The sequence below is a fragment of the Anguilla anguilla genome, chromosome 12 (genome assembly GCF_013347855.1).
Source record: "Anguilla anguilla isolate fAngAng1 chromosome 12, fAngAng1.pri, whole genome shotgun sequence".
Classification (NCBI taxonomy): Eukaryota; Metazoa; Chordata; class Actinopteri; order Anguilliformes; family Anguillidae; genus Anguilla; species Anguilla anguilla.
In genome coordinates, this window is record NC_049212.1 from 42,535,094 (window position 1) to 42,562,593 (window position 27,500).

The 27,500-nt window shown below is 50.6% G+C and overlaps 1 protein-coding gene across 3 annotated transcripts in view; it reads right to left on the reverse strand.

Annotated features, from left to right (window-relative positions):
• schip1 (schwannomin interacting protein 1) overlaps nt 1–27,500 on the reverse strand; it is a 239,212-nt gene that overhangs the window by 46,867 nt on the left and 164,845 nt on the right. Inside the window, exon 1 of one of the 3 annotated variants that reach the window (XM_035386431.1) lies at nt 2,506–3,137. The exons of 1 other annotated variant lie outside the window; for it this stretch is intronic. In XM_035386431.1, coding sequence (XP_035242322.1) covers nt 2,506–2,511 — 6 coding nt within the window. In that variant the 5' untranslated portion in view covers nt 2,512–3,137. Of the gene's footprint in view, nt 1–1,189; nt 1,363–2,505; nt 3,138–27,500 lie in introns of those variants that run through there. One more of the 3 variants, XM_035386430.1, reaches the window with a different exon arrangement.

Sequence of the window (27,500 nt, forward strand, 5' to 3'; positions counted from 1 at the left end):
GCATGTCTGAACGCCAGGGAATGACACCAAGCCAACGTACAGTTATTTCGGTGGGCCTTCCTGGCCTCGCGAGGCGACAGACTCCGGTTGGCATGCTTATGGAGTTAATGTGGGTTGGAAAAAAGACACATCGGACTCACACAGCGGCTAACCTTGAGTGTGTGTGCCCCTCAGACCTGCGGAACGGCCGTCGCTGGGGAAGCAGCGCGGCAGCGCGCGGTTTGATTGATTACACTGTTAATGGAAACGTGCGCCGTGTTTATGTGTCCTCACAAGCCTCGCCGTGACCTAAATCTTATGAGCTTTTTGTTTTCTAAGTAAATTAAATAAGGCTACTGCTGCTCACACCGGGCAGTTCCAACAGCCTGAAATTATGCCAAGTTCCGACTGCACATTGGTAGGTGCTATAGCTATAGTTTATCGCCGGACACCACTACACACCGGAGAGGTTAATATAACGGCCCGCTACGCCACACCGCACTTCAGCGATTCCACGACAAAACATGCAAGGGCCGAGGAAAGTGACTGACTGCACAGATTAACAACCTCTCCACGACTGTACGTCACGACCGAAAGCCTGACGCGTTTACTTTCGCGATGTGTTTAAGGTCAGACGCGTTAAAAGTCACTGATATATTCACAAACAGCAAAATAGTTACTGTCTTTCCACGCGGAGAGAACGCCGTGGTGTGTGCCACCTCATAAATCGGGAATGGTGTAGAGATTGACTTGCAAAGGTCTAGCCGGCGTTTGAGAGACCGATTATGGCTAGCTATCCACTGTACCCCTTGCAACGTACATTCCAGCGATTTGGCTGCCAGCGCCTTCTTCAATAAATATATATTTCCACTCTACGTGGGGTTGCTTCCCCCCCCCCCCCCCCCCCCCCCCGAAACAAAGATCAGTCCAGGGAAATTCAATAATTTCGGTACCACCCAATAGTAGGAAACAACAACCGTCCTTTGGTCGCGCGTCTTTAGCTACCGTTGGCGCTCGGATCGCCGCGCGGGAGGTCGGAACCGAGTGCGGTTAAAGTGCATAACTTATGCTGTACACTTGTCACCCATCAGAGCACAAGTGCAGTCAGGCGGCTTTTCTTCTGCACGCCCCGCATTCACGCGCAAGTTCGCGAGTTTTTGGTACAGCACACGTAACAAAGAGCAAGTAGCTACATCCCGCTCCACCTTACCGAAACGCTCATCTAACCAGCGCTGATGTTGATGTCACAGCTTCTTCGTTTCGCAAAACCAACCCGCTCATTACGGAGCCGCTGGACAGTTTAATCAGTAAACTACAAATAGGAGCGTTGGACAGGAACCCGGCCGCGGTTCCGCGCTCAACTGCACACAGGCTGGAACCCTACTGGAGTTACAGGGGAGGGAAAGCCGTGGGAATCCGTTTTTAATCTTTCGCACTTGCTCAGCTCCTTAAAAGGGCAACGGCTCCGCGGAGAAGAGCGGGATTGAGGCAGACCTTTCACGCGACTGGCAGCGCCAAAGCCGCGCCGCGCCCGCATTAGCATTATTATTCCATCTATCGCGTCAGGTCATTTTGTTCCGTTTTAAGTGTGTAATTATTCAAAGTGATTTTGGAGAGAGAAATCCTCCTTTCTGTCTGGCAGGGTTTCGGTGGGACCCGCTCTAGTTTATCCTCGAGGATTAAGCTCCTGTCCCGCCCCCAGTCTACAAGCTCTCCCTGCATTTGGCATACAATGCATGCAAATTGACAGCTGCACACACCCCGTCCTGACAGACAGGAAAGAGTGTCTAGAGTGCTATTCGGCCAGACCTGAAAATAAACAGCGTTAAATAATGTCCACCAATGACGCTTGCGTCACACCGACTGTACCAAGCATAGCCACACGAACGGCACCAGCTGCTCAAGCGTTCGCTCGGAAATTGTAATGTCTAGCCTGACGACGAGCAGCCTACAGAATCCAGCGCAGCAGAAGTTGCTATGCAAAACAGCTGGCCCAGCCATAGGTGGCAACAGTAGCCTGCATATTATACCATTACATTTATTAAGGTGAAAAAACCAGCCTCATATTATGCAAAGTCATTCATACCAAAAATGATGTCATGCTCCAAAAAAAGTCACGAGAGAAACAAGATACAGTCAGCACCCACCCAGCAACGCAACAGCAACAACATAACCATCAATAACGATCGCAGACGTGATTTAAAAAAGCACAGTAAAGACACGGCCAACACCTTAACGTCGCATTACAACGTTAGATCGTGCCGGTCGCTTCCTATGTGCAGTATGCTGAGTGTAAGATCATCATCTATAAACTGATGAGGAATGAAAGGAAACGGAAGAACACCGGGAAACGCCATTTAACTAAGTACGCGGAGCACAGGAGACCCAAGCCCCTCTGAGCATATAAATGCAAGCATATAAACATAATATTAAGTGTGAAGAATTACCATAACACACACGCGCGCGAAGAAACACAGAAACACACACACACACACACAGCTTTGACATACTTATGCTGATACTTACGCTCATCTTTTTTTGCCAGAACGTTCCTTTCAAGACATTTTAAAGTTCGATAGCAAATACGAGTAGGCTAAGTGAAAACAGCAGGGGACGAAACGAACGCGCTCGAAAGACGGTTAGCACCGCTGGTATTAGCTGCTACCCTATGATGAAACGGAAAGCCGGCTGGGTGCACCGCGCGCCTGTGGGTATAGTCATCGCTCGGTCCGTTTCCGCGGTGGAACCCAGCCCTCGAGCACTCCGGAGGCTGAGTTCAAAAACAGGCGATTTAAAATAAAAAAAAATCACCGGCTTTCTAGCGTCCAGGATTTCGCTCTTCCCTCCGACAGATGTCAGAACCCGGCGCAAAAACAGCCGAGCCGTAGAGCTGCTTTTCTCTTTTTTTTAAATCACCCGTGCAAGACAGCCTCCATCTCGTCACAGACTGGGCGATGACTGTATCTGTTTCACTCTCTGCCGCACACACTGCTCAGACCGCTCCCCGACACCGGCGTCTCTGCTCCGCGGCTCCGCACGCGCTTCAGCGCGACTTCATACGCAGCCGTTACCGCCAGAGAGTCCTGCCGTCTGCACCCACTGACCTCGCGAGGTAGAGAGAGAGAGGAGCGAAACACCCCGTTCTGACAAACCTGAATTATTCATAACACACCCGCTTTCCGACGATCGCGGCGCAGACTCTATTTAATTATTATAACTCATAATATTACAAATGGGTCGCTACGACAGTCCATTTTACACCCTTTTTTAGACACCGATGTTTTCTACGTTATTCAGGACAAAACATATCTAGCCAACAGTAACCTAATATTTGCACGGGCTTTCATGATTTTGATTAATGGTTATGTTTTGGAATTTTGCTATCAAGTCTTAGATGGGCTGTCGTGCCAGGGTGGCTTATTTTCCCGGGAAACATTCACACGCGGACAGGGCGATTCAGTCTCGTGAGGCTCCCAAACCCGAGGTGCAGGGTGGCCGAATTTAGGCCGCGACACAAATTGCTCCATTTCCACGTCACTCAAAGCATTAATGCCAGCTTAAAGGAGGGCTTAATGCGCATGCCAGATGTGATAGTATTATAACTGCTGATGCTTTTCCATTTCATTTATTAAAACAAGACTTCATTGTGCTTTGACCAAAATAAATAAATATATATATATATATTTTAAATGACGCCAGATTGTAAAGAAAGACACTGAAGTACGCAGAATCCTGTGAATAATCTATGCAGGGACAGAGGCGTATGGGCGCTGACTATTCAGATACCAGTAGAATGCTAATTTTAGAAAATCTATAAATACAAAGTGGGACCAGTGAGGATTACGCTGGCAGCGCGAACACGGCCGAACCCGGGCGCGAGCCTCCTGCTGTCGCTGCAGGGGAGTGCGGCCGAGCGGCTCCAGGTGAGAGGCGCAGGTAGCGCTCCAGGTGAGAGGCGCAGGTAGCGCTCCAGGTGAGAGGCGCAGGTAGCGCTGCAGGTAGCGCTTAGGGCCTCAGGGTCTCCGCTCCGCCGCTGAAATCAGCCCAGGATGGAACTTTCCCACCTGACGACTTCACAATCAGATCCGGCAATTAGCCAATCAACAGGGGGGGAATGTGCTCTCCCCGTCCCCATGGTTTCCGCCTCGCACACAATGGCTTTGAAGTTGCATTGCCACCCCCCTCCCCAACCACTGTTTGTATAAAAGCCCAGTCAATCATTTCACAAAAAGGTATCCATCTGTGATTTACTCCTGCAAGAGGGACAACCCAGACAGCCCTTCCATTTGTTTATAGATTGTTTTAGGGGAGGGGGGGGGGGGGGTTAAGGGTTTGTGTATTACATTCGTAACCACAGAGCAAAAGCTGCAGGTGACCCTTTCCCAATTACTACGGCTGCTGTGGGAGAAACAGCCCTTCCACCCAATCCTGCTGCGCACAGACTCCAGTACTCACTGGCTATTGGCTCCAGAGGTTCAGAAAGTGCCAATCATATGCAGCCGGCCATTACAGGGGCAGGGAGATGCAGAAACCCTCCCATCTGATTGGCTGGCAGCCTGCCAATCACACAGTCTGGCATGGAGGGGGGTCTGTTAGGGGTGACCGTATCTGGCTGATACTGCAGCATGTTTATGTATTGCTGGGGAGACAAACACCTTGTTGGATTAAATAAAAAGCCTGAAACATGTCGCTGGGCCTGGCCCTCTCAGCAGAGCTTGTGGCCGAGTGGCAGAGCCTTCCTGACTGACAGTGAGGGTCTGCAGCTGTCTGTCCCCCAGGCTCGGTGGGTCTGACAGGAGCAGAAAGGCTGCTGGCTGACCTTGGAGCCCTCAGCCCAGAGACTGGGGGTCTCTCCTGTTCGGGGGCCTGGGGGGTGGAAATATGATACGCTGTACGCTGATCCACAGAACTACAGCTGAACCCTCAACAAAAGCACAGAGATGAGCCCCTCTGGGAAGAGCTGGAGTCCCCTCAGGACTTACTGACGTCAGTCCCCAGACACACACACACACACACACACACACACACACACACACACACACACACACACACACTTACACACACAGACGCACACGCTCACACACACACATTCACACACACAGACACACACAGATGCACACGCTCACACACACACACACACACACACTTACACACACAGACGCACACGCTCACACACACACACTCACACACACAGACACACACAGATGCACACGCTCACACACACACACACACACACACACACACAGCATAGACACACACACACAGCACAAACACACACACACACACAGGTAAGCTTTAATGTTACAGTGAGTTTATTATTCTCTCTGAGGGAGGTTCAGTACTCCGGTGTCACAGTGTCAGATGAAAAGTGTCAAACAGAAACAAGTGAAATGTGACAGAATCCAGACAGAGAGAACAGGGAAGCCCGCTGTGACACATAAAATACCAGACATACGTTGAGAAGTCATACGCAGGTCAGCCCGACCCTGCTGCTATCAGCCGCAGAGAGACGTAGTCACACACATTTGTTGTTGCTCTTGCTTTCTGATCAGACAGCCTAGTCTGGAATCGGCACCGCAATAAAAACTAACAACAGTATGACAAATTAAGACGATATATTACTGCTTTATAATGAAACATTACAAGCCTATTAGAGCCATCTCAGTGACAGTCACATAAAATAATCAATGCCATCTGAAAGCCGACCAGACTAATCGTAATTAAATAGGTTTCACTCTCGCCATAATAAGGGGAGATCTCTGTCTGCGTGCTGCTTGCTGTAGATGAAACATATCCCTCAGTTAGACATTAGAGGGTGATGCGATGGATGAAGACACGGGAGAGGAAACGTGTGTATCATTACAATGCGCTACATCTCTGTCAATAACAGGGACTAAAGAAATAACACGGATGAGATAGTTCTGATATTGGAAAATAAACCAGACCTAGATAACCACACCAATACCCAACACAGTCTGAGATAAACACCCCTATCAATACCCAACACAATCTGAGATAAACACCCCTATCAATACCCAACACAGTCTGAGATAAACACCCAACTCAATACCCAACACAATCTGAGATAAACACCCGTATCAATACCCAACACAGTCTGAGATGAACACCCATATCAATAAACAACACAATCTGAGATAAACACCCGTATCAATACCCAACACAGCTTGAGATAAACACCCAACTCAATACCAAACACAGTCTGATATAAACACCCATATCAATACCCAACACAGTCTGAGATAAACATCCATATCAATACCCAACACAGTCTGAGATAAACATCCATATCAATACCCAACACAGTCTGAGATAAACACCCATATCAATACCCAACACAGTCAGAGATAAACACCCAACTCAATACCCAACACAGTATGAGATAAACACCCATATCAATAAACAACACAATCTGAGATAAACACCCATATCAATACCCAACACAGTTTGAGATAAACACGCAACTCAATACCCAACACAGTCTGAGATAAACACCCATATCAATACCCAACACAGTTTGAGATAAACACCCAACTCAATACCAAACACAGTCTGATATAAACACCCATATCAATACCCAACACAGTCTGAGATAAACATCCATATCAATACCCAACACAGTCTGAGATAAACATCCATATCAATACCCAACACAGTTTGAGATAAACACCCATATCAATACCAACACAGTCTGAGATAAACACCCATATCAATACCCAACACAGTTTGAGATAAACACCCAACTCAATACCAAACACAGTCTGATATAAACACCCATATCAATACCAACACAGTCTGAGATAAACATCCATATCAATACCCAACACAGTCTGAGATAAACATCCATATCAATACCCAACACAGTCTGAGATAAACACCCATATCAATACCAACACAGTCTGAGATAAACACCCATATCAATACCCAACACAGTCTGAGATAAACACCCATATCAATACCCAACACAGTTTGAGATAAACACCCATATCAATACCCAACACAGTCTGAGATAAACACCCATATCAATACCCAACACAGTTTGAGATAAACACCCAACTCAATACCAAACACAGTCTGATATAAACACCCATATCAATACCAACACAGTCTGAGATAAACATCCATATCAATACCCAACACAGTCTGAGATAAACATCCATATCAATACCCAACACAGTCTGAGATAAACACCCATATCAATACCAACACAGTCTGAGATAAACACCCATATCAATACCCAACACAGTCTGAGATAAACACCCATATCAATACCCAACATTTCAATTCCTGGAGGACTCCGTAGCAGATCGTCTGAAAGCTCTCTCACGTCTGACTCATTAAACACACGTTATGGTGGAGGACCTGAGCTCGACTTTCCCCCGACCACCGGCCCATACTTTTACAATCTGCAATTAATTAACACAAAAACTATTTTACACACCAGGGAGCGCGCAAGGCGAGATTAGCATGCATGCTAAATGGCAAGTTCAGACATACACCCAAAATATAAATGTCAAAATAACTATAGAATGAATGAGCAAAATAATGAATGAGGGAATGAACCAATGCCCAAACTTATGAGTGAACAAATGCACCAATCAGCTCAGACAAATGCACTCCAATCTTCCAATGAAAAAGCTACCTATCAAACTAAACGAGTTAGTTTGCCTGAAAGAAATGTGATTACCAAGTAGAGAAGCAACCTATCAGAGTGCCACACAGTGACAGCAGACATGTTTAAGGAAGATAAGTGCAGAGGGTAAGTGTAATGGGAAACATCAGTTGACATTGAGCCATAATGGAGGAGGGCCACTCCTGAACGGAACTGATGTATTAGAGCCATAATGGCCACCAGCCACTCCACTGCTAATGTATGTGTTCTCACACACCAGGGGTGTGGGAGGAGAGCTCCGTGAAATCCAGACAGAAAAGAGAAGCTCTGCCCTATCCCCTGGATCCACTCTCTATGCCAACCATTCCCGCCAGATTACTGAAGCAGTCGCACGCAGTGCCCGACTCATCGAGCCGCTCTTCCATCCAGCCGCCATGAGCCGCCACAATGAGCCTGCTCTTATACCCGCTAGAGTGAGCTGCTCTTATACCTGCTACAGTGAGCTGCTCTTATAGGAGCTACTGTGAGCTGCTCTTATACCCGCTACAGTGAACTGCTCTTATAACCGCTACAGTGAGCTTCTCTTATACCCTCTACAGTGAGCTGCTCTTATAGGGGCTACAGTGAGCTACTCTTATAGGAGCTACAGTGAGCTGCTCTTATACCCGCTACAGTGAGCTGCTCTTATACACGCTACAGTGAGCTGCTCTTATACCCGCTACAGTGAGCTGCTCTTATAGGAGCTACAGTGAGCTGCTCTTATACCCGCTACAGTGAGCTGCTCTTATAGGGCCTACAGTGAGCTGCTCTTATACCCGCTACAGTGAGCTGCTCTTATACCCTCTACAGTGAGCTGCTCTTATAGGAGCTACAGTGAGCTGCTCTTATAGGCGCTACAGTGAGCTGCTCTTATAGGAGCTACAGTGAGCTGCTCTTATAGGGGCTACACTGAGCCTGCTCTCCCCCCCCCCCCACTTTGTCTCACCCCCCATGAATGTTCCTTCCCCCTGCATGGTTTTCAGGGGGAGGGGCTAGTACTCTAAGCTAGTACTGGCTTCATGTAAACATTCTTAAAATTTAATGCACACTAATGTCAACAACAGCAAGTCTGACATGAGAGAGAGAGAGAGAGCGAGAGAGGTACAGATGTTTTGATGTTTTTTTAAAAATTCTCTCTGAAGCTCTTCTCACCTCAGAGAGCTTTCAGTGCCCCCCCCCCACCCCCTCCCCCTTGCTGGACTGGAAAACCTGCAGAATAAGCAGGACTGCCTTTAAAATTGCCCGCGGTATCCGTGGTAACAGGTGTGGCAGTCCACACAGTCAGTCCCTGCAGCAACACACAGTGTGTGTGTGTTTGTGTCTGTGTGTGTCCCTTTCTGTGTGTTGTGTGCTTTAAAACAATTAGAACTCCACACACACAGAAACACACTCACATTTAGAGTCACACACAGAAACACACTCTCATATTTAGAGTCACACACAGAAACACACTCTCACATTTAAAGTCACACACACACAAACACACTCTCACATTTAGAGTCACACACACAAACACACTCTCACATTTAGAGTCACACACACACACACACACAAACACACTCTCACATTTAGCGTCACACACACACAAACACATTCTCACATTCAGAGTCACACAAACACACACACACTCTCACATTTAGAGTCACACACACACAAACACACTCTTACATTTAGAGTCTCTCACACACACACAAACACACTCACATTTAGAGTCACACACACACACAAACACACTTTCACATTTAGAGTCACACACACACACAAACACACTCTCATATTTAGAGTCACACACACACACACAAGCACACTTTCACATTTAGAGTCACACGCACAAACACACTCTTACATTTAGAGTCACACACACACACACACACACACAAACACACTTTCACATTTAGAGTCACACACACACAAACACACTTTCACATTTAGAGTCACACACACACAAACACACTCTCACATTTAGAGACACACACACAAACACACTTTCACATTTAGAGTCACACACACAAACACACTTTCACATTTAGAGTCACACACACAAACACACTTTCACATTTAGAGTCACACCCACAAACACACTTTCACATTTAGAGTCACACACACACACAAACACACTCTCACATTTAGAGTCACACACACACACAAACACACTTTCACATTTAGAGTCACACGCACAAACACACTCTTACATTTAGAGTCACACACACACACACACACACAAACACACTCTCACATTTAGAGTCACACACACACAAACACACTTTCACATTTAGAGTCACACACACACAAACACTCTCACATTTAGAGACACACACACAAACACACTCTCACATTTAGAGTCACACACACAAACACACTTTCACATTTAGAGTCACACACACAAACACACTTTCACATTTAGAGTCACACACACAAACACACTTTCACATTTAGAGTCACACACACACACAAACACACTCTCACATTTAGAGTCACACACACACAAACACACTTTCACATTTAGAGTCACACACACACAAACACACTCTCACATTTAGAGACACACACACAAACACACTCTCACATTTAGAGTCACACACACAAACACACTTTCACATTTAGAGTCACACACACAAACACACTTTCACATTTAGAGTCACACCCACAAACACACTTTCACATTTAGAGTCACACACACAAACACACTTTCACATTTAGAGTCACACACACAAACACACTTTCACATTTAGAGTCACACACACAAACACACTCTCACATTTAGAGTCACACACACACACACAAACACACTTTCACATTTAGAGTCACACACACACACACACACACACACACTCTCACATTTAGAGTCACACACACACACACTCTCACGTTTAGAGTCACACACACACACACACACACTCTCACGTTTAGAGTTAAAACACAGCCAGGTAATGCCAGACCAACAGGGCTCTCTGATGATCACACAGGGCGAATCAGTGAAACGTTTGAACTTAACATTAGAGATTCAAGAGCACTTCTCTCTCGCACCTCTGATGGAAAGAGCATTATTTTCAATCAGCTTTAACTTCAATTGCTTTTGAAAGGGAGGTAAATTAGTTTTACTTCTGAACTGCAGCCACTTATTCCTAAATACCCCTTCCTGCTCTTTCTCTCCATCGATGTTGATCTCTCTCCCTCTAAAAATCATTACTTTAATTTCAATCTGCAATTAAATAAACTAGCAGTGGAAAAACAGTGGTGTTTTCTGAACGCTGGTTTAAGAGTCTCTTTGGGATCACATTTTAAAGGAGACCCTATTTGCTGACTTGAAATTTGGTGCTTTGCTTTGTTCCTGATCCTACAAGCAAACTGGCTTCCAATGAGTCTTTATGAAAAAAATACATAAATGAATAAATAACAAACAAGTGACAAAAGTGAGGGAAGCAAAGCAAAAGACCCAGACCCAGCCACAGAGAGCTCTACCCACTGCCCCCAGACCCAGCCACACAGAGCTCTACCCACTGCCCACTGCCCCCAGACCCACCCACACAGAGCTCTACCCACTGCCCCCAGACCCAGCCACACAGAGCTCTACCCACTGCCCCCAGACCCAGCCACACAGCGCTCTACCCACTGCCCCCAGACCCACCCACACAGAGCTCTACCCACTGCCCGCTGCCCCCAGACCCAGCCACACAGAGCTCTACCCACTGCCCCCAGACCCAGCCACACAGAGCTCTACCCACTGCCCCCAGACCCAGCCACACAGCGCTCTACCCACTGCCCCCAGACCCACCCACACAGAGCTCTACCCACTGCCCACTGCCCCCAGACCCAGCCACACAGAGCTCTGCCCACTGCCCCCAGACCCAGCCACACAGAGCTCTACCCACTGCCCACTGCCCCCAGACCCAGCCACACAGAGCTCTACCCACTGCCCACTGCCCCCAGACCCAGCCACACAGAGCTCTACCCACTGCCCGCTGCCCCCAGACCCAGCCACACAGAGCTCTACCCACTGCCCACTGCCCCCAGACCCAGCCACACAGAGCTCTACCCACTGCCCGCTGCCCCCAGACCCAGCCACACAGAGTTCTACCCACTGCCCACTGCCCCAGACCCAGCCACACAGAGCTCTACCCACTGCCCACTGCCCCCAGACTCAGCCACACAGAGCTCTACCCACTGCCCACTGCCCCCAGACCCAGCCACACAGAGCTCTACCCACTGCCCACTGCCCCCAGACTCAGCCACACAGAGCTCTACCCACTGCCCACTGCCCCCAGACCCAGCCACACAGAGCTCTACCCACTGCCCACTGCCCCCAGACCCAGCCACACAGAGCTCTACCCACTGCCCACTGCCCCCAGACCCAGCCACACAGAGCTCTACCCACTGCCCCCAGACTCAGCCACACAGAGCTCTACCCACTGCCCGCAGCCACACAGGACTGGTCAGGTGGGAGACTCAGACAATGGACAACAAAAAAAGACAAAAAAAGAAAGGAAGAGAGCGGGAGGGAGAGAGGGCCACTCAAGGTCAAAGAAAATCAAAGCTTGTGCGGAACACAGACTCCAGTCTCCACGGCACAAACATCCACGTGAAGCCCAAAGGCACCGGCCATCCCAGCCAAACACTGCGTCGCTCTGTTAGAGAAAAAAACAAAACAACGGCCATCCCAGCCAAACACTGCGTCGCTCTGTTAGAGAAAAAACCAAAACAACGGCCATCCCAGCCAAACACTGCGTCGCTCTGTTATAGGGGAAAAAACACATTCCCTGAGTCATCCTGCTTCAGCCCAGGCCTGGCAGACCAGAGACAAACTTCTCCAGACCATTATGGATTTAACCCTCGGTGAGCCTGTGCCAGAGGCAGCCTGGATTTTGTAAGTCATTTACACTGCAAGAGTAGCGATCTAGAATACAAACCAGTACCAGCCAGTTTACTCTAAAAAACACAGACAGGCCTTACAGCCCTCAGTCCCACTGTGTGTTTCCCACAGACAGGTCCTCAGTCCCACTGTGTGTTTCCCACAGACAGGTCTTCAGTCCCACTGTGTGTTTCCCACAGACAGGTCCTCAGTCCCACTGTGTGTTTCCCACAGACAGGTCCTCAGTCCCACTGTGTGTTTCCCACAGACAGGTCTTCAGTCCCACTGTGTGTTTCCCACAGACAGGTCCTCAGTCCCACTGTGTGTTTCCCACAGACAGGTCTTCAGTCCCACTGTGTGTTTCCCACAGACAGGTCCTCAGTCCCACTGTGTGTTTCCCACAGACAGGTCCTCAGTCCCACTGTGTGTTTCCCACAGACAGGTCTTCAGTCCCACTGTGTGTTTCCCACAGACAGGTCCTCAGTCCCACTGTGTGTTTCCCACAGACAGGTCCTCAGTCCCACTGTGTGTTTCCCACAGACAGGTCCTCAGTCCCACTGTGTGTTTCCCACAGACAGGTCCTCAGTCCCACTGTGTGTTTCCCACAGACAGGTCCTCAGTCCCACTGTGTGTTTCCCACAGACAGGTCCTCAGTCCCAATGTGTGCTTCCCCTGCCAAGCAGGTCCAGCACCTCTGTACCACAGACGCACACACACACAGACCCGTCTGAGCTGCAGAAATGCGGAATAATGCCACCCACCACAGGGCGGGTGTCTCCACAGCACTGTGGAGGAGTGGCTGGAGAATCAGACAGAGAGAGAGAGAGAAAGACAGGAGGGCTGTGGATGACAGAGAGAGATTAAATTAATAAGAAAATTGCGATAGATCAGTAACTCCATCAATCCCTTCACTCTCTTTCAGACTGAGAACTCATTCTCTACTGATACAGAGAGAGACGGGGGAGATGGAGAGGATGGGGATCGGGAGAATGAGATAAATACAGGAGAGGAAGAGGGGGAGAGTGGGGGTGTGGAGAAGTGAGAGAAAGAGAGAAGAGAAAGAAAGAGGGGGGGAGGGAGAGACAGGGAAAGACAGGGAAATTCTCTTTTCTTAGTTGTTTCTTTGTAACCAGGCAGGTTTTATATTTCTTTATCCAATCATGTAAATGACAGTGCCAAAGTGCAGAAAAAAAAAAATTCAATTTTGTTCAATTCTGAGACAGAGAGGAGAAAAAAAGAAAAGCGGGAAAGGCCTTTTAAAAGAAGGGATGTTATTTTTCCCCCAGCTGCACAAATTACACAAATAGAATTTTTACACAGATAAATTATACATGGACCCTCCGCTACTGAGCTCTGGGAGGAGGAGTGTGGACGGAGGGAGGGAGTGTGGGAGGGAGGGAACGACAAAAAGAAAATGCTGAAGAGAAGAGTCTGACCGTACGAACACAGGACCGTGAGTCTGTCTGTCTGACCGTACGAACACAGGACCGTGAGTCTGTCTGTCTGACCGTACAGACACAGGACCACACGTCTGTCTGTCTGTCTGACCGTACGAACACAGGACCGCGAGTCTGTCTGTCTGACCGTATGGACACAGGACACAGGACCGCGAGTCTGTCTGTCTGACCGTACGCACACAGGACCGTGAGTCTGTCTGTCTGACCGTACGAACACAGGACCGCGAGTCTGTCTGTCTGACCGTACGCACACAGGACAGAGGGCCGCGGGACTGGCGAGTCACTGAGCTGTAAGCAGGGGATCAGAGTGGAATTATAAGTGCTGCATTAAGGGCAGCCTGCATGCTGGGGCCCCAAGTCATTACTGGGCTCTGAAATGTCACAGGACTGTGTGAATAATCAACAACACATCAGGATGCTGATGAAGCAGAGTCCAAAAAAAACACAACAAAAACAATCGATCAAAGTTTAAACAGTGACGGCAGAGAGAGGGAGGGATGGAGGGATAGAGAGAGAGATGGAGGGATGGAGGGATAGAGAGAGAGATGGAGGGATGGAGGGATAGAGAGAGAGATGGAGAGAGGGAGGGACAGAGGGAGGGAGAGAGAGAGAGAGGGAGGGAGGGAGAGAGAGAGGGACAGAGAGAGAGAGAGAGAGGGACAGAGAGAGAGGGAGGGAGGGAGGGAGAGTGAGGGTGAGAGAGAGAGGGACAGAGAGAGGGAGGGAGGGACAGAGGGAGGGAGAGAAAGAGAGAGAGAGGGAGGGAGAGAGAGAGAGAGAGGGAGGGAGGGAGGGTGAGAGAGAGAGGGAGGGAGGGAGGGTGAGAGAAAGAGGGAGGGAGGGACAGAGAGAGGGAGGGAGGGAGAGGGAGGGAGAGAGAGAGAGGGAGAGGGCGAGAGAGAGAGAGCGGCCCTGTGTAGAGGCTCATACAGGCGTGTGCTGGCGCGGCGCTGTGTAGAGGCTCACACAGGCGTGTGCTGGCGCGGCGCTGTGTAGAGGCTCACACAGGCGTGTGCTGGCGTTTACTCCCCCGCTGCACCATCGTGACCTCATCACTTATACATACATGAAAGCTTGCACGCGATTGGCTGCTGTGTTTGAGATGACAGGTCACTGGGGATGATATGGAAAAAATACCAGAGAAATCTATTAGCATCTCAACCTGCTGCTGTGGACACCAGTCTGCTGGGAATCTGCGGTCACATGACCTGGCCACACAGACACCACTCTCATCACACATAATGTAATAAACCATACACCATATACACACGGCAGGGACATATAAAGCTCACTGGGTGAGCTGCACTTCAGTATCATTTTTTCAATTTACAATATGATTTTTATCATTTTAAAACTGCTGTTTTGAACCTCTTTATATTTTACTACCATTTTATTTTATTGGTCATTCCTTGTCGTGGTGATGTAACGACCCTTTGACATGAGCAGAGGTGAGACAGAGGCTTCTTAAAAAATGAAATTCATGTATTAGCTCAAAACAAGCTGGGACCAGATTGTAATTTTCCATCAGCCCCCCGTCCCCCCCCCCCCCGTCTCCCCCGTCCCCCCCGTCCCCCCCGTCCCCCCCATGGTTGAGGTATCTCTGTACGGAGCATCCCGTGAGCTCGCAGGCGATATATCAATGAAGGCCTGTCACTGAGACAGACAGCTTTCCACAGACACAGCAGAGCCCAGCGGAATGAGCTGTATGGTCCTGCCAGTGAGGTGCATTGTGGGAAACGGAGAGAATACAGGAGAGAGGAGGAGAGAGACAGCAGCACAGTGGGGGGGGGGGTTAATCTCCACACTTTGTTCATTCCCCTTGCCTGTGGAGCGCATGGACGCAGACGGGACACACAAGGAGGAGTTACAAATCTCCCACACAAAGGCTCCCCATCTCCCCCACGGAGCCGCGAGCGGCCAATATTTACGCCGGTATCCCAGCAGCCCTTGCACTAAGCCCCTGATGAGCATGTGCATGCGGCAGCTGTTGCTGGCCTGTGATTGGAGGGCACTTTTGTTTGATGAAACACTGAATGCACAAAGCCTCAGGTCCCTGATTACCCTGAGATCACCCAGCGGATTATTCAGAGCTGGATTCTTTAACCACATCAGCGGCAAATTACACTGCGCCTGTCTCACAGCCGAGGACATTCTTAAGCTTCGTTTATGAAAAACCAAAAAGCACAAATCACTCATTTTTAAGACTCCACATCAAAACAAACAAACAGAAAATCCCAAAAGTTTTAACATTTAAAATAGGCCAAATAATTCACTGCCTACACAGCTCCCCGAGCGCCTTCAGATCTCTTAAAGAACACATTCCAAACCCTGACACCTACTCCTGCAAGAGACATTCTGTTTGCAATTACTGTCGCGGTTAATATATGTTATATAAAAGGCTTCCGTGTGAAAGTGGAGCCTATCGATCGTGAAACACTGCGACTCTGCAGACAGCAGCTGCCGTCTGTGTGGAAGTTCATCAGAGGCAGCCGGGTCAACCCCACCAGGTCAACCCCACCTCGGACCGAACCACACAACCAGGTCAACCCCACCTCGGACCGAGCCACACAACCAGGTCAACCCCACCTCGGACCGAACCACACAACCAGGTCAACCCCACCTTGGACCGAGCCACACAACCAGGTCAACCCCACCTCGGACTGAACCACACAACCAGGTCAACCCCACCTCGGACCGAACCACACAACCAGGTCAACACCACCCCGGACCGAACCACACAACCAGGTCAACCCCACCTCGGACCGAGCCACACAACCAGGTCAACCCCACCTCGGACTGAACCACACAACCAGGTCAACCCCACCTCGGACCGAGCCACACAACCAGGTCAACCCCACCTCGGACCGAACCACACAACCAGGTCAACCCCACCTCGAACCGAACCACACAACCAGGTCAACCCCACCTCGGACCGAACCACACAACCAGGTCAACCCCACCTCGGACCGAGCCACACAACCAGGTCAACACCACGCCGGACCGAGCCACACAACCAGGTCAACCCCACCTCGGACCGAACCACACAACCAGGTCAACCCCACCTCGAACCGAACCACACAACCAGGTCAACCCCACCTCGGACCGAACCACACAACCAGGTCAACCCCACCTCGGACCGAACCACACAACCAGGTCAACCCCACCTCGAACCGAACCACACAACCAGGTCAACACCACCTCGGACCGAACCACACAACCAGGTCAACCCCACCTCGGACCGAACCACACAACCAGGTCAACCCCACCTCGAACCGAACCACACAACCAGGTCAACACCACCTCGGACTGAACCACACAACCAGGTCAACCCCACCTCGGACCGAACCACACAACCAGGTCAACCCCACCTCGAACCGAACCACACAACCAGGTCAACACCACCTCGGACCGAACCACACAACCAGGTCAACCCCACCTCGGACCGAACCACACAACCAGGTCAACACCACCTCGGACCGAACCACACAACCAGGTCAACACCACCTCGGACCGAACCACACAACCAGGTCAACCCCACCTCGGACCGAACCACACAACCAGGTCAACACCACGCCGGACCGAGCCACACAACCAGGTCAACCCCACCTCGGACCGAGCCACACAACCAGGTCAACACCACCTCGGACCGAGCCACACAACCAGGTCAACCCCACCTCGGACCGAGCCACACAACCAGGTCAACCCCACCTCGGACCGAACCACACAACCAGGTCAACCCCACCTCGGACCGAGCCACACAACCAGGTCAACCCCACCTCAGACCGAGCCACACAACCAGGTCAACCCCACCTCGGACCGAGCCACACAACCAGGTCAACCCCACCTCGGACCGAGCCACACAACCAGGTCAATCCCACCTCGGACCGAGCCACACAACCAGGTCAATCCCACCTCGGACCGAACCACACAACCAGGTCAACACCACCTCGGACCGAACCACACAACCAGGTCAACACCACCTCGGACCGAACCACACAACCAGGTCAACACCACGCCGGACCGAGCCACACAACCAGGTCAACCCCACCTCGGACCGAGCCACACAACCAGGTCAACACCACCTCGGCCCGAGCCACACAACCAGGTCAACCCCACCTCGGACCCAACCACACAACCAGGTCAACCCCACCGCAGACCGAGCCACACAACCAGATCAACACCACCTCGGACCCAACCACACAACCAGGTCAACACCATGCCGGACCGAGCCACACAACCAGGTCAACACCACCTTGGACCGAGCCACACAGCCAGGTCAAGGCCACCTCGGACCGAGCCACACAACCAGGTCCATAGAGCAGTCAGCGGCTGACAGGGATATCTGTCTGGGAGACACAATAAGAGAGATGACGGGCGACTGCATAGCAGGAGATGTGGGAGGCCTCCTGTAATAAAGCGCTGTTTGTTCAGACGCTGGTGTTGAGGTGGTGTTGAGCCCACTCACTGTGTGTGCAGCACAGCTCAGCACTTTCCTGGAAGAGCAGCTCAACAGCCTTGAAACTGAAGGAGCAGAGTGTGCATGTGTGTGCGCATGTGTGTGTGTGTGTGTGTGTGTATGTGTATGTTTGTCTGAGAGCCCCTGTGTCTGATAAGCCCTTTAACGTGCTGTGTGTGTGTGTTCTTCCCCCGACTGAGGGGAAATGAGAGGTTTTTTGCTCCACAGTTCATTTAAAGAGTCCTGACAGCATGTCACAGGTCCTACAAACGCATCAAACATCCCATATTCTCAGCGCCGAAGGTCCTGTCTCTCAGCCACTGAAGCGGGAACGCTGGGATTGTATTACGGGCCCTGACCCGGAAAGATGCAGTTTTATAACACAGCGCCAGAAACTCCTCTTATCAGCTGGAACCTCCTGCAGCCGAGGAGCTTCCGATAAGACAGAATCACAGGAGCAGAGTATCTGGAGTGTTTGAAAGATCTGTGGCTATGCTTCCCCTTCATCCGTACATCAGGGCGTTCTTTTAAAAAAGGAAATGGAAAAGAATCTGAATGGGCTCTGCTTCCTGTCTGTTGTTCAGCTGCCCACGCCCAGATCTGGATGAGCATGAGGGGGTGAGGGGGAAGAGGAGGAGGAAGAGAGCGGTCTGTTGTCCCTAGACCTGCTAGGAAGTGCCATTACACCCTCTTCTTCATCAGTCACACCCTCTTCTTCATCGCTCAGGATGCCATTAAGATGCCATTACACCCTGCTCTGAGTGGCCGTAAAGCCGAACAACAGGGTGAGACCCATGCGACACTAACCATAATGCTAATGTTAATGCTAACCTTAATGCTAACACTAACCCTAATGCTAATGCTAACCTTAATGCTAACACTAACCCTAATGGTAATGTTAATGCTAACCTTAATGCTAATGTTATGCTAACCTTAATGCTAACACTAACCCTAATGCTAATGTTAATGCTAATGCTAACCTTAATGCTAACAATAACCCTAATGTTGATGTTAGTGCTAACCTTAATGCTAACACTAACCCTAATGCTAATATTAATGCTAACACTAACCCTAAAGCTAACCTTAATGCTAACACTAACCCTAATGCTAATGTTAATGCTAACCTTAATGCTAACACTAACCCTAATGCTAATGCTAATCTTAATGGTAAGCCTAATGCTAACTCTAATGCTAGATGTTAATGCTAACTCTAACACTAAAGCTCACCCTGACCCTAATGCTAAACCCTAACTCTAATGCTAACCCTAAAGATAACTCTAACGCTAACTCTAACCCTAAAGATAACTCTAACGCTAACCCTAAAGATAACTCTAACGCTAACCCATGCGAGACTGAGTGCAGAAACCCTGAGACACTTTAGCACCCAGCAGCAGAGCCGCTTCATCCAAACCTGCCGCAGTCAGCAGGAAGAGCACTTATTTTCTCTCGCATTGTTAAAGGAAAAAAAGATTAAATTAATATATTTAAAAAAGTATTTTTATGAGCACCACACTAGAGTTTTACTAAATCTCAGCTCAGTAAATGAATAAATAAATAAATAAGGAAGGAAGAGCGGTTTCTGTATTTGCATAAATATTCGCTGTATATGTGTCAACACTATATTACATATAAAAGATAAGATTAACGGCAGTGGGGTCTAGTGACATTATGAAACTGTCAAAACACATCATCATTTTAAACAAGAATGGGGTTACCATGGTGATTACGTCTGTCCAATGTCAGAGCCCCCCCCCCCCCCGCACATCCCTGGGTGTGCATTACAGCAGCGGTGGGGGAGTGACGGGCAGGGCGGGGGGAAACCTGGGGGAGATGATGTCTGAAGCTCGATAAAACTTCAGCTCGTCTCATTACCGCATCATGAGACGACCCTCACATCCCACTGCCACAGACTCCTACTCACTCCGCAAAATAAAAACTGCTCTTTTTCCCAGATGTCATTTGAGAAGCTGCTTTATTCTCCCAGGGTGCAGTTGTGCAATGCCAGCCCACACAAAGGAGATTGAGTTATACATCAATCAAAAGTGCAAGGACGGAGTACCTCTACGGGAATATCCACTCAGAACACACACCATTTCTCACTCACTCAGCACCAAACCTGTGCCGTCCAAAACCAGCCTGTCTAACTCTACTCCTGACTGGCTGCAGTGTCTGCAGGTATTTGGTGTTTCCATCAGCAACCAATCATGGCCTGGACAAGAAGATGTGTGGATTCTTTAGCCAATCAATGGCTTGAATGGATGAATCACTGGTGTGGAAACGTGCTAAAAAAACAAAGCAGCCGCAGACTGAATTCTGATACCCGCGGGATAAAATAAAAGGATCAGTAATGTGCTGAGGGTTACAAACAGTAAGTATGAAGAATAACACAAAAAGGACAAGTAGACAGACAGTGAGAGTAGCACATTTCAGACAGATGGATTTGTGCATCAGTTCTGCAGTTTATTGGTTTGGACTGGCCCAGTATTAAATCCTGAAAACAGTCCAGCACTTTTCCCTCTCCAATCTGAGCGTGATACAGAACAACAAATGTAGTAAGAGTGTTGGGACTGGAGTTGTGAAAACGTTGTAAAAACGTTGTAAGAGTGTTGGGACTGGAGTTGTGAAAACGTTGTAAGAGTGTTGGGACTGGAGTTGTGAAAACGTTGTAAAAACGTTGTAAGAGTGTTGGGACTGGAGTTGTGAAAACGTTGTAAAAACGTTGTAAGAGTGTTGGGACTGGAGTTGTGAAAACGTTGTTTCAGCCGAGCTGTCAGGCAGCTCTTGAGCGGTTATGTACCGACGCAAACACAACAGCGCATTAGCGTTATTGTGTTGTTGCGTTATTGGAGGTCTTGTGCCGTTTAATTTGGTGTGGCCGCAGACAGCAGATCCGCTCTGGGGCTTGTTTTCTTCTATTTCTTCTTCTCTTTTTTTGTTGTCATGGTTTATAAACGAAGCTGATTAAATTCACTGGAGGACCACGCTGCCCTGCGGCTCCACGCCAGCCTGCGAGTCTGAAATGCTGATTAATGCACCGTGAGAGTGAAGTCGTTTAAAAGTAAATAAAAGGATGAGTCTGGCCTCCCGTTCCCTCTCCTCCTCTCTGCCGGGGATGAGTCCGGCCTCCCGTTCCCTCTCCTCTCTGCCGGGGATGAGTCCGGCCTCCCGTTCCCTCTCCTCCTCTCTGCCGGGGATGAGTCCAGCCTCCCGTTCCCTCTCCTCTCTGCCGGGGATGAGTCCGGCCTCCCGTTCCCTCTCCTCCTCTCTGCCGGGGATGAGTCTGGCCTCCCGTTCCCTCTCCTTCTCTCTGCCGGGGATGAGTCTGGCCTCCCGTTCCCTCTCCTCCTCTCTGCCGGGGATGAGTCCGGCCTCCCGTTCCCTCTCGTCCTCTCTGCCGGGGATGAGTCTGGCCTCCCGCTCCCTCTCCTCCTCTCTGCCGGGGATGAGTCCGGCCTCCCGCTCCCTCTCCTCCTCTCAGCCGGGGATGAGTCTGGCCTCCCGTTCCCTCTCCACCACTCTGCCGGGGATGAGTCCAGCCTCCCGTTCCCTCTCCTCTCTGCTGGGGATGAGTCCGGCCTCCCGTTCCCTCTCCACCTCTCTGCCGGGGATGAGTCCGGCCTCCCGTTCCCTCTCGTCCTCTCTGCCGGGGATGAGTCCGGCCTCCCGTTCCCTCTCCTCTCTGCCGGGGATGAGTCCAGCCTCCCGTTCCCTCTCCTCTCTGCCGGGGATCAGTCCGGGCTCCCGTTCCCTCTCCTCCTCTCTGCCGGGGATGAGTCCGGGCTCCCGTTCCCTCTCCTCCTCTCTGCCGGGGATGAGTCGGGCCTCCCGTTCCCTCTCCTCTCTGCCGGGGATGAGTCCGGCCTCCCGTTCCCTCTCCTCCTCTCTGCCGGGGATCAGTCCGGGCTCCCGTTCCCTCTCCTCCTCTCTGCCGGGGATGAGTCCGGCCTCCCGCTCCCTCTCCTCCTCTCTGCCGGGGATGAGTCCGGCCTCCCGCTCCCTCTCCTCTCTGCCGGGGATGAGTCCGGCCTCCCGTTCCCTCTCCTCCTCTCTGCCGGGGATCAGTCCGGCCTCCCGCTCCCTCTCCTCCTCTCTGCCGGGAATGAGTGACGCGGCTCACAGGGCGCTGCTCTGCAGGAGGCCTCAGTACGATGAGCTCTTTACACCCGAGGAGAGCTGGGAGCCCCTGCAGTCACTGGACCTCTGAAAAACACTCCCCGAGCGAAACTATTCAACAGCGATGAAAACATTTTCAACGTCTGATATGACAATCCCTGCTGATATGAGAAAGTACGAGATGCCAAGGCAAAGTCTGGAATGATTCGTCTGTCTTCAGCATTATTTCTGCTTTCCAGTAGAAAGTTCTTTCTACAAAAAAGTCATCAGAACTACGAGTAAAAAGCAGGAAACGTCTGTGTCCCTGGGTAATAAAATCACAAGAGATCACCTCCGACTGAACACTGACAAGAGCTTCTGACGCGAAACCTTCATAATCAGAGCCATAATCTTCAGATCAGGGACCCGAGTTTATTACTTTGCATCTGATTTGGGGGAATAAGAGAACAGTGAAGAGAGAGAGAGTCTACATATGACCGTATCCCACCAGTAATATTATTAAAGGGTCAAATTAAACCGAACTCCTAATGTAATCACATGATGGGGGAGGTCATGTGACCCCCTCAAGCCAGCAGACACGAGCAACCTGGGAAAAGAAGAAAAAACCGCTGTGACCTTGCAAGCGGACGAAGGCGAAGATGAGGAGGAGCGTCCGCCGCATGCTAAAATCCCCCCCCCCCCCCTCCCGGGCACCCCCCCCGCGCCGCAACCCCCACCCCGCCGCCCCCCTGCCCCCCCGCCCCGCCGCCCCCCCGCCCCCGCCGCCACGGTCCGGGGTGCGGTCCGGAACACACTGGCTGACAAATGAAGATGCTCCTTCAGTGCCCCCCCTCGCCCCACCCCCCCCACACTGAGGAGATGTGATCGCCATGCCAACGCACTGATCAGTGAGATTGAGAGGCACACACTGTGCTGAGACAGTAATTCGCACCCCCCAGGAGCACAGCCCGAGAGCAGCCCCCCCAGGAGCACAGCTTTAACTCTTCACAGCCCAAGCCCCCCCCCCAGGTGCACAGCCCAAGAGCACCCCTCCAGGAGCACAGCTTTAACCCTTCACAGCCCAAGACCAGCCCCCCCCCCCCCCAGGAACACAGCCCAAGAGCACTGCCCCCAAGACCAGCCCCACCCCCCAGGAGCACAGCTTTAACCCTTTACTGCCAAAAACCAGCCACCCCCCCCCCCCCCCCCCAGAAGCACAGCCCAAGAGCACCCCCCCCCCCCCCCCTTCCTCCAGAAGCACAGCTTTAACCCATCCCAGCCCAAGGCCAGCCCCCCCTCCAGGAGAACAGCTTTAACCCTGTTCAACAACTTTAACCACAGCCCAAGAGGACAAGAGCAGGCAAGACAACAGCATGTCTAACTCGGTCTGGAGCTGTGCTGTGCTGTGTGTGTGTGTGTGTGTGTGTGTGTATGTGTGTGTGCGTGTGCGCGTGCGCGTGCGTGTGCGTGTGTGTGTGTGCGTGTGTGCGTGTGTGTGTGTCACTCTAATCGACAGCAGGAAGGGAACAGGCGGTCCTTTAATTGGGTGTCAGATCTCATTACATCTGCTGCTCTCACACAGCCCAGCCCAGGCTATCTGAGGACACTAGCTTTACCTTCTGACCCAGGACTCAAACCCGCAGCCTCCAGGCCCTGTGTTTCCCAGCTACACCCTCATAAAAAACAATCGGCAGAGTTCATGAAGGGCAGCGAACATGGCCCCGGAGAGCCCCTGTGGCTCTCCGGGGCCAGGGCTGGGGACCCCAGCAGACCCTGTGGCTCTCCGGGGCCAGCCCTGGGGACCCCAGCAGACCCTGTGGCTCTCCGGGGCCAGGGCTGGGGACCCCAGCAGACCCTGTGGCTCTCCGGGGCCAGGGCTGGGGACCCCAGCAGACCCTGTGGCTCTCCGGGGCCAGCCTTGGGGACCCCAGCAGACCCTGTGGCTCTCCAGGGCCAGGGCTGGGGACCCCAGCAGACCCTGTGGCTCTCCGGGGCCAGCCCTGGGGACCCCAGCAGACCCTGTGGCTCTCCAGGGCCAGGGCTGGAGGCCCTGGATTAAGGGAGTTGTCCATGTGAGATTAATTTGAAGTGTAGCAGTTAGAAACACGCTGTGTGGTGAGAGGGAGAACCAGGAGTGAGAGGGGAGGAGCCCAGGTCCCAGGCCCCACCCACATGCTCCCCCCTCCCCTAAAAACACTGCAGCGCACACACACACACACACACATATACACATACACACACACACACACACGCATATACACACACACACACACACACACACACACACACACATATACACATACACACACACACATGCACACACACATACCACTGCCGATAAGGATGGGTGATCTCATTCTATAGTTAACATCACACTGACACATGCAGAGAAAACAGAGAAATCCCTTCTGGGAAAAAGCAGTATTCCCAATATTCCCGACTCTTCCGGACACTCCAAAAGCCGGAATATCCCCGGGGAGGATGGGATCTGTGCACTGTTGGGAGCGTGTCACTGCAAACTGTCAAAGCCTGAAGAACAGCGGACACTGAAGCAAGCCATGCATTATTAATGCTGTTATTACTCCTATTACCATAAGCATAATAACAGCTTCTGTTGTTGCTGCACATAATTGCATCATTTTTTCCCTCTTTATTGGCTTCGGCAATATGTACGTGTGTCACGGCAATAAAGAATATTGAACAGAGAGAGAGAAGGGGGGCGAGGGAGGAAGAGAAAGAAAGGGAGGGGTGGAGAGAGGGACGGAGAGAGAACCAGAAAGAGTGAGAGGTGGAGAGAGTGAGAAAGACGTGCATCAACACTTCTTTACAGATAACATATGACTACAGGGGTGCCCACTGTAGCTGGTATTACTGGGAGAGGAGGATAAAAAAACAACAGGATGAAAGAACGAAACAAACATGCATCAACACGCACACAAACATGCATGCGCATACACACTCACACACACAGTCACACTCACACACACAAAGACACGCACACACACACTCTCTCTCTCACACACACACACACACACACACACTCTCTCTCTCTCACACACACACACACACACACACACAAAGACACGCATACACACACTCTCTCTCTCTCACACACACACACACACACACACACACTCTCTCTCACGCACACACACACACACACACACACACACACACTCTCTCACACACACACACACACACACACACACACACCCAGGTCTGTTGTCAGTATTCTCTCATTCCCTGATGTTCAGGACGGTCTCTGGGGTGTGGCAGCTGGGTAACCATGGCGATCTAACATGGGCCACACCCCAGCCATGCTGTAAGTTAAATTTCCCCTAGAGGCTGATTCCATGACGTGAGTGTCCTGCTCGTTTTCCCAAATACAGGCTTTTCTATCCAGTGAAGAATAGTGTTTGTGTGCAGTGTATTAATGTGGCAATGTCTGCTCTGTCCTGTAATGTGACATTATTATTATTATTATTACTATTATTATTATCTCTTTTTGGTGTATGGTATAAGGCCTGTCGGTGCAAGTTTGTAACAATGCGTTCATATCAGTTATTATTTATGTTTAAATGAGTCAAATCTTTAGCGTGTAAATGTTTCCGTTAAATGATTTGCAGTCAAATGGACTGTGACTATGCACATATTTTATGAATATAAATATTACATCTATTTTTGATTTGACCGTTTGCAGATATAGCGTGTTGAGCTCCTACTCACTCCCGTGTCTCAGCTCTATGCACTGCCAAACGGAGCGAGGAACAGACTAAGCTATCGCAGGTTTTATTTTCTGCTCTTATGCTGTAGATTATCGCTGTAAGTAATACCATGTGTTCTGTATTGTTCATTTATTGCATTTTGGCTGTTGTTAAATTAATTGGTTAAATTTATGGTGGTCTGTGTTGGGGCAGGAGCTACTCGTACAGAAGTGATGAGTTTAGAGTTCCTCCAGCTAGAAAAGACTGAACCTGAGTAGCAAACTAGACTGGTGTATGAAAGGGCTTTATGTACGTTTGGGAAAAACATGTGACCCAGGTGTTGGGGCACAAGCGGGGAGGGGGGGGCACCCAGGTCTGCAGTCGTCATTGCAGGAGCCATGGGTTAGTAATCTAACCCCCTGAAGCACACTAATGCACTCCCCCCCCCCCCCACACACACACACACTAATGCACTCCGCCCCTCCCCCCCCCCCCACACACACACACACACACACTAATGCACTCCGCCCCTCCCCCCCCCCCACACACACACACACACACACACACACACACACACACAGACACACACACACACTCACACACTAATGCACTCCCCCCCCCCCCCCCCACACACACACACTATGAAACCGCCTGCACCCCCTCCCTCGGGGGCAGTCATGACCGAATGTGGCTGCTGTGTGACAGTGCAGACCCCCCCCCCCCCGCCCCCCCCCAGCAGATGCACACAGCTGAACACACGTCTGTGCCAATGTCTGAACCATCCTGCTGATTAATCTCAACCCCAGGGGCCCGCCTGTACTCCAACCACACACTGCTGCCACTGTGCGTGTGTGTGTGAGTGAGTGTGTGTCTGTGTGAGAGAGTGAGAGTGTGTGTGTGTCTAAGTGTGTGTGTGTGCGTGTGTGTGTGTTTGTGTGTCTGTAAGTGTGTGTGTGTGTGCGCGCGTGTGCGTGTGTGTGTGTGTGTGCGCATGTGGGTGTGTGTGTGTGTCTGTAAGTGCGTGAGTGAGTGTGTGTGTGAGAGTGAGTGTGTTTCTCTGTAAGTGTGTGTGTGCATGTGCGTGTGTGTGTGTGTGTGTGTGTGTAAGTGTGTGAGAGTGTGTGTGTGTGTGTGAGTGAGTGTGTGTGTTTGTGAGAGTGTGTGTGTGTGTCTATAAGTGTGTGTGTGAGTGAGAGTGTGTGTGCCTGTGAGTGTGTTTGTGTGAGTGTGAGTGTGTTTGTCTGTCTGTAAGTGTGTGAGTGAGTGTGTGTGTGTGTGTGTGTGTGTGTGTGTA